At 45.6% G+C, this 8,134-nt stretch overlaps 1 protein-coding gene across 3 annotated transcripts; it reads left to right on the top strand.

Moving 5' to 3' along the window:
• The first annotated feature begins 258 nt into the window (after positions 1 to 258).
• On the top strand, positions 259 to 7,935 carry LOC141810440 (rho GTPase-activating protein 8-like). Of its 3 annotated transcripts, none has more exons than XM_074697987.1 (13): positions 259 to 344; positions 2,102 to 2,164; positions 2,903 to 3,046; positions 3,307 to 3,394; positions 3,975 to 4,106; positions 4,234 to 4,320; positions 4,790 to 4,888; positions 5,413 to 5,523; positions 5,610 to 5,683; positions 5,804 to 5,881; positions 6,206 to 6,334; positions 6,483 to 6,586; positions 7,476 to 7,935. In XM_074697987.1, the coding sequence occupies exons 2-13, from the start codon at positions 2,125 to 2,127 to the stop codon at positions 7,671 to 7,673; spliced, it is 1,284 nt and encodes a 427-aa protein (XP_074554088.1). In that variant the 5' UTR covers positions 259 to 344; positions 2,102 to 2,124; the 3' UTR covers positions 7,674 to 7,935. The 3 variants fall into 3 exon arrangements, with proteins under 3 accessions (XP_074554088.1, XP_074554089.1, XP_074554090.1); XM_074697988.1 differs by having other exon boundaries at positions 330 to 391; XM_074697989.1 differs by having other exon boundaries at positions 335 to 403.
• The last annotated feature ends 199 nt before the right edge of the window (positions 7,936 to 8,134 follow it).

The raw sequence follows: 8,134 nt of genomic DNA, 5'->3' as shown, positions 1-8,134 counted from the left end.
GGTAAGTATATTGTTCCTATCAGATGATGTCAGTATGAGATGTTAAGTCCCCACAGGAGCAACAGGAAGTGGATTTTTAAATTCAGATTAACAATAGATTGAATTGAAAAGATCAACATGTAATTTCTAATGAAATCCCCCCTTTAATCTCTTTCAGTATGATTCCCCTTTCAGGAAGTCTGTTTGTGTCTCTTCCCCCAGGAATCAGTCCCTCTCCTTGTAGGGCCTCTCTAAATGAGCCCGGGCTGCGCATGCGCGTCCAGCAGGCGCTAGTTTGAGGAAGTTTGATCAACTTTCTACCTGTGGGTGATGTGGACTCCTTCAGGTTAGCTCCGCGCTAACAGGTGAGCTTCTCAGCGGTTTATCTCTGCTCTCTGAACTTTAACCTCAGGTAACACCTCAGGTAACACCTCGGTCAGTGTGTGTGTAAGATGATTATCAGGTTTTAACCGCGCGTGTGTGTGTGTGTGTGTGTGTGTGTGTGTGAAGACATAGGTTTAATGACTGAATGAATCAGCTCAGGTGTTGATCACATGCTAATCATCATTAGCTTCATACCTGTTAGCATTTACTGTAACTACTGTGTGTGTGTGTGTGTGTGTGTGTGTGTGTGTGTGTGTGTGTGTGTGTGTGTGTGTGTGTGTGTGTGTGTGTGTGTGTGTGTATAGCTCTGTTGGGGGTTTAAAATCTTGCTGATGTTTCAGTCTTTACCTGTTTGTGCCAAGTTTGGTGAGTTGATAAATAAAATCCTGTTCTAGCTTACTGTAACTGCAGTGTGTGTGTGTGTGTGTGTGTGTGTGTGTGTGTGTACTGAGTAAATATCCTCATAGATGAGCTTGAATCCTCCTCCTCATCCTGATCACAGCTGGTTTATGATGATTTTAACCTTCTCTAAGTTTGTAGTTTAACCTTGTTCATTTCTCTTTTCTTTATTTTTCTCTTATTGATGATTTTTGTGATTTTGTACTTTTTATCCTAGTTACTTATTTTAGAAATTCATTCTTATTATTATTATTTTTATTATTACTATTATTATTATTGTTGTTGTTATTATGATAATAATAATAATTATAATAATAATAATTATTATAAAAATACATATAAATAATAACATAATAATAATAACAACAACAACAATAATAATAATAATAATAATAATAATAATAATAATAATAATAATAACAATAACTGTGTTTGTATAGCTTTTTTAAAAACAAAAGTTTACAAACTGTTTTGACAGTCAGGACATAAAAACCAGGAACTCAGGCTACGGCTCACAGAAAATAAAACTAAAGGCTGAGGTCAGTCCAGACAGTTTCAGAAATACTAAAGTTTCATATAAACCCAGAAAATACAAGAACCAGGGAATATTAAATAAGAGCACGAGGAGCAAAAATAAATGCTAAAACATCAATCAGCAAGAAAAAGAAAAAGGAAATAAAAAAGGGGTGAAGAGCAGAAAACAGGACAGTAAGTAAAAAAGATGATACCAAGAAAGTTAATACAAAAATAAACTGATTATGATAAAAGAATGAGCGAGAGATAAAACAGTAAAAACACTAACAAGACAGTAAAACAAGGTAAAAACAAAATAAAGGACAAAAAGACAAAAATAATAAAATGTAAGAATAATTTTTTTTCATTGATTGTAAAAACTGAAAGTCTTGTTTTAAAAATTTAGCAAAAAACAAACAAACAAAAAGTGAAAGTGGAGTTAGATCTTTGACATGTAGAAGCTGACAGCACAGAGGAGTTTAGTGCTGATAAATGGATCATTTAGAGACGCGGGTGAACACAGTCTGTGATTGATGAGGTGATTTATTAAACTCTTACAGTGAAAACTCACATGTTTCATAAATAAACTTTTTTGAGTTTCAGTGAAACATTGAGTTTCTAAAGGTAGGAGTGTTAGAGTGTCTGCAGGAAACAGCTGTGACGTCTGTGTCCGTGTTTAACAACAGTCATCATTCAAAGAAATACCAGCTCAACAAATTAATTCATTTTCTCAAAAATCAGCAGACACTTTATTCCTGCTTGGTCTGTGAACGTCCCCCTGTGATCCACACTTATCATTAAAGTCATGTTTCTCCTCTTCTCTTAGAAACAGACTGAAATCCAGCAGAGATGGCGTCCACGTCTGACCTGGAGCAGCTGGCAGAAATAGGTACGTCGTTTATTCAGATTGATTTAGATCTTTATTTTCATCAGACACTGAAACAAAAACACCGGCAGAGATGGTTTTCTCAATAATTAGAAGAAAAGCATGAAATAAGAAAAAAAAGGTTGTTATTTTGTGTTTTAATGTTTTTATTCTGCACAGGGAAGTGTGTGTGTGTGTGTGTGTGTGTGTGTGTGTGTGTGTGTGTGTGTGTGTGTGTGTGTGTGTGTTTGTGTGTGTCCTGTTCTGCAGTTGGTGTAACTCAGAGATAACCTGAGACTTTTCTCCATAAATCCTGAACTGATCTGACCCTGAGCTCCGTCACTGCAGATCCAGTTGGTACCGCTCTGACTCTGCTGGTTTTGTCAGAACCAGACGCAGCGGTCCATCGAGTCGCCCTGTGCACATCACTTCCTGTCTGTTATCAGCCGCGCTCTGTGTTTATCCCCAGCTTCCTCGGCGCAGCAGAACAAACATCCAGACGATGAATCAGTTCCCGCCCAGCGCTCTGGCTCTGCTCCACGGTCCTCCTCCCTGCTCCTCTGTATTTTTAGGAGCGGTGACGGAGCAGATAAGGGAGTCATTTGGAGAATGTTGGGTGGAGGAGAGTGACTGAGCTCACGTTTTTCAGTCACTGTTTGTGTTTCCTCCAGACGCTGCTCACGGTGGAAACTCCCGAGCAGAACCACAGCCTCAGATGCTCCAGCACCTCCTCACTCCTGTCTCTGTTTGTCTCCTCGTTAGAGCTGAAGAAGGAGGAAGAGGAGGATGAGGAGGACCAGACGTGTGTCACAGACAGTCCAGCAGCTCCTCTCAGCAGCAGCGTCAGCCCCGACCCCTCTCACCCGTACTATGACGTGGCTCGACACGGCATCATCCAGGTCTGCGGTCAGTGAAACACGGATCATCTCTACGCTCACGGCTCTGAGCAGCTCGATGTCCCTGACTCAGACTGAAAGCTGCTCACAAACTTCACTTTATCAACCTTAAACTTTTCAGATAACCATGAAAACTTCTGTCTCTGAACGACACAGCTGAACATCAGATCTTGACTTTATTACTTTTATTGATTAAGGATTTTTTATCGTAAACAGAAGAAAATGATGGATTAAATCTAAAAACATGAAACTGGTCTGTTTCCCCTCCAGGTGACGATAACTACGGCAGGAAGTTGATCGTCTTCAGCAGCTGCTGTTTGCCTCCGTCTCACCAGCTGAACCACCGACGCCTGCTCGAGTTGGTTTCCTCTGACTCTTCTTTAAAGGAGCAACACGTTAAAAATAACACACACATTATCACAGTTACTGTCAGAAACAGACTCAGGTTGATTTCTCTGCAGGTTTACTTGTTAATTTGGTTTGATTGACGTGTTAAACTGAGTCTAAACCAAATGAAGAGATGAACAAACTGCTTCATAGAAACTTTAAACATGTTCCTGTTGTTTTTAACGACCTTTATTAGACATTTTTATGACTCAGGTTTTACCATCAGCTGCTGCGTCTCCTGTTGGAGGGTTAAATTATCGAGCTTTAACATCTTAACGAGGGATTAAAGTTCCCAGCCTTTCACAATAAAACCAACCGTTCACAGAGGACGGGTTTGGTCACGTCACAGCGCGCTGAGGAAACGTTTAAAGGATCCATGAGGAGGAGAAATAACCATAAGAGGAGGACAACAGATTAGTTATTTTACAAGTTTTAAAAAGTTTTTTCTTTAACTTTCACTTTTTGAGTGTGAGGGAAATGAAGTTTGGTTATTTTCTGATTCCTGAGAGTTTCACTGAAACTTTATTGACTTTAAAAACTTTACTCTGCAGGTATCTGAAGTTCACCCTGGACCAGTACGTGGTCATGGACTACATCCTGGTCTACTTCCACCACGGCCTGCGCAGCAGCAACAAACCGTCTCTGAAGTGGCTCCGAGAGGCGTACGGCGAGTTCGACAGGAAGTAGGTCACAGAGGGTTGACTTAGAGTTTGGAGCTTCCTTTGTTTCCAACACAAACTTTATCTTTGGTGAAACTGAGAATCTCTAACTCTGACAGTCTGTGACAGTTTTCTGTTTTTCTGTTTCCAGATACAAGAAGAACCTGAAGACTCTGTACGTCGTCCATCCAACAAACTTCATCAGGATCGTCTGGAACATCTTCAAACCTCTGATCAGGTAAAGACTGTGGACCTGATCCTGGACCAGGTCCTGGTCCAGCTCAGTCCTCCTCCTCTCTGACTCCCTCTCCGTCTCCTCCTCACTCTGTGACTCTCTCCTCGTCTCCTCCTCTCTGACTCCCTCTCCGTCTCCTCCTCACTCTGTGACTCTCCTCGTCTCCTCCTCTCTGACTCCCTCTCCTCGTCTCCTCCTCTCTGACTCCCTCTCCGTCTCCTCCTCACTCTGTGACTCTCCTCGTCTCCTCCTCTCTGACTCCCTCTCCGTCTCCTCCTCACTCTGTGACTCTCCTCGTCTCCTCCTCTCTGACTCCCTCTCCGTCTCCTCCTCACTCTGTGACTCTCCTCGTCTCCTCCTCTCTGACTCCCTCTCTGTCTCCTCCTCACTCTGTGACTCTCCTCGTCTCCTCCTCTCTGACTCCCTCTCCTCGTCTCCTCCTCTCTGACTCCCTCTCCTCTCCTCTCCTCAGCCATAAGTTTGGGAAGAAGCTGACCTACGTGAACTACCTGTCTGAGCTGAGGGAGCACCTGAACTCTGAGCAGCTCATCATCCCCCCAGACGTCCTCAGGTCAGACCCAGAACCAGAACCAGACCCCGGACCCAAGACCCCAAACCCCAAACCCCAAACCCTGGACCCAGACCCAGACCCTGACCACAGACTCCAGACCCAGACCCCAGACCTAAGACCCAAACCCCAGGCCCAGACTGCAGACCCCAGAACCAGGCCCCAAAACCCCAGACCAAAACCCCGGGCTCCAGACCCTAGACCCAGGCCCCAGACCCAGACCCCTGACCTTAGACCTTAGTCCCAGACCCTGACACAGCCCCAGACCCCAACCCCAGACTCCAAAACCCAGACCCAAACCACAGACCCAGACCCCAGACCCAGACCCCAATCCCCAATACCCAGACGCAAGACCAGAGACCCAGACCAAAGACCAAAGTCCCAAGACCCCAAACCAGAGACCCAGACTGACCCCTGACCCAGACTCCAAAACCCCAGACCCCAGACCCCAGATCCAGACCACAGACCCAGACGTCAGACTCAGAGTAAACTCATCCTTTCTTTTTTTTTACTGTTTTCTCTGTCAGACATGATGAAAAGCTGCGCGCGGCTCAGAAAGGTGGACCCCCTCCCTCAGTGAAGACCCCTCCTCCCCGGCCCCCCCTCCCCACGCAGCAGTTTGGCGTCAGTCTGCAGTAGTGAGTCTCTGATCCTCACAGATTCACACAGATTCACTGATTTCAGGAGGATCAGACCGACCAATGATCCGTGTCTTTACCTGCAGCATCAGAGAGAAGAACAGAGACGCCCTCATCCCCCCCGTGGTCTCCCAGACCGTCTGCTACCTGAAGGAGAAAGGTGAGGGGGGGGTGACAGGAAACACACCTGAGTCCTGACGTCCTCTGTCACCTCCAGACTGACTCTGTGTGTGTGTGTGTGTGTGTGTGTGTGTGTGTGTGTGTGTGTGTGTGTGTTCAGGCCTGAAGACAGAGGGGATCTTCAGACGCTCGGCTCGTGTTCAGATCATCAAGGACGTTCAGAAACGCTACAACCTGGGTGAGCGGGGTCTCCTGATCTCAGCAGCAGGGGCTTTTTATCTCTCAGTGCCAGGAAGAGGAGATCAGAGTGTGTGTGATGGTATCAGACACACACACACACACACACACACACACACACACACACACACACACACACACACACACACACACACACACACACACAGGCTGCAGACTGATCCTGTCTCATTTCAAACACAGAAACAAACATTTTTAGAGAATCCTCCCCTCTCCTCCAACAGACGGAGGATGATCCTCCCTGTGTCTCCTCTCTGTCCTCCGTCCGTTTGTCAATAAAGTTTTTTCTGTTCTCCATCGTCTCCAGGGAAACCAGTCGACTTTGACGAGTTCTCAGACGTCCACGTCCCCGCAGTGATCCTCAAGACCTTCCTCAGAGAACTCCCAGAGCCCCTGCTCACCTTCAGGGTCTACAGCCAGGTCCAGGATCTGCTCAGTGAGTACAGGAGGAGGAGCAGGAGGAGGAGCAGGAGGAGGAGCAGGATTTAAAACAGCAGCTGAATGTTTGATCAGTTTGTTCTCAGAGCCTCGTTAAGGAACCACTAACGAGCTGATGATCAGTAACGAGCAGCTGTGTGTTTCAGACGTGGAGAGCAGTCTGAGGATCAGCCGCTGCAAACACATCGTCCAGAGTCTGCCCGAGCACAACTTCACCGTCACCAAGTACCTGCTCCAATTCCTTCACATGGTACGTTCCATTTTTCCATCACATGGTACGTCCCATAGCTTCCTACACATGGTATGTTCCATTTTACCATCACATGGTACGTTCCATAGCTTCCTACACATGGTACGTTCCATAGCTTCCTACACATGGTACGTTCCATAGCTTCCTCCAAAATGTACATCCCATTTTACCTTCACATGGTATGTCCCATTTTACCTTCACATGGTACGTTCCAAAGCTTCCTACACATGGTAATAGTGCGTTTGAGCCAACCCGTAACTCGTATATTTCCCACCTGTAACTCGTGAAAATGCCCTGGAACGGCAGTCGAACTCGTGACATACGACCCGTGAACTCGTACCAGATCGATGTACTCCGAGTTACAACTTGTGACGTCACACCTGTGCCAAAACAATATGGCAGCCTCCATGGATGTGGTGGTTTCCCCTCCTCCGTTTCACTTAGATAAAGAACTTTCAGGCTCCTTTGGTGATTGAAATGACCAAGCATAAATCTTAGAATTTCCACCATGCTGGTTTGTTTACATCCCAGAATTCCTTGCGCCCAAACCAAAGTTGTAAATTGCCTGGAGCGCTTTCAGCTTGCAACTCGGAGATTTCAACTGGGAAACATACGAGTTACGGGTTGAACGCAGCATAAGTACCATAGCTGTCCGACATGATACCCCCCCTACTTTCTCCACATGGTACGTCCCATATCTTTCCTCACAGAAACACTTCCTGTTCCTGGAGTCTGTCAAATTGTGATGAAGTGTTGATTCTCTGAACACTCAGCAGGATGAATTTCTCCACCTCTAGCTTTCTTTCTGTCACCGTTCTGGATTTATTCCCGTGTTTTCCGGCGTTGTGTTTCGTGTGGTCAGTCCTTGTTTCCTGTCTCTGCTCGTCAGGTGTCTCAGGAGAGCATCGTCAACAAGATGAGTCCGTCTAACCTGGCCTGCGTCTTCGGGGTGAACCTGGTCTGGCCTCGTCACGGCTCGCTGTCTCTGACCGCTCTGACCCCCATCAACATCTTCACTGAGATCCTCATCGAGCATTTCCACGCCGTCTTCAGCTCCCGATGTCCCCCTGGACAGGAAACGCCCTGAACTGAGCTGACCCACACACACCTGGTCCACACCTGCTGCTGGACTTAAAAAGACTCTGTGACTTTCTGGACTCTACATCCCCCTCAGACCTGAGTATTTCCTAAAGACTCAAACTGAGCTCTGCTTTTTATTTTTATCAGCTCATGGAAACTTTTCTAAGATTTGTTTTTTAAAGTGTTTTCTAACTGAACCAGAGGAGCTAACATCTCTGTTTCTGAAGACCTGGATCGATCCAGATCAGCTCAGACCAGGTCTGTGCTGATCCCTGTTTGAATCTGAACACAGAAAACCACCAGAGCCACTTCCTGTCGTTGGATTTTGTTTATTAATGATTCCATTTTTCGTAAGAACTTGGTACAAAAAAGTGAGACTACTCTGAACGACGGAGCGTCGTCCGTCCATCCTGGTTTTAATGCATCATAAAGAAGAAAAGAACTACATTGGCATATTTAAGACAAACA

This window comes from Halichoeres trimaculatus, unplaced genomic scaffold (assembly GCF_033239565.1).
Source record: "Halichoeres trimaculatus isolate MK-OKI-2021-1 unplaced genomic scaffold, fHalTri1.1 fHalTri1_scaffold_21, whole genome shotgun sequence".
In the NCBI taxonomy this organism is placed as follows: Eukaryota; Metazoa; Chordata; class Actinopteri; order Labriformes; family Labridae; genus Halichoeres; species Halichoeres trimaculatus.
The sequence above is the reverse complement of the archived record's forward strand: the minus strand, read 5'-3'. Positions and strand labels throughout refer to the sequence as shown.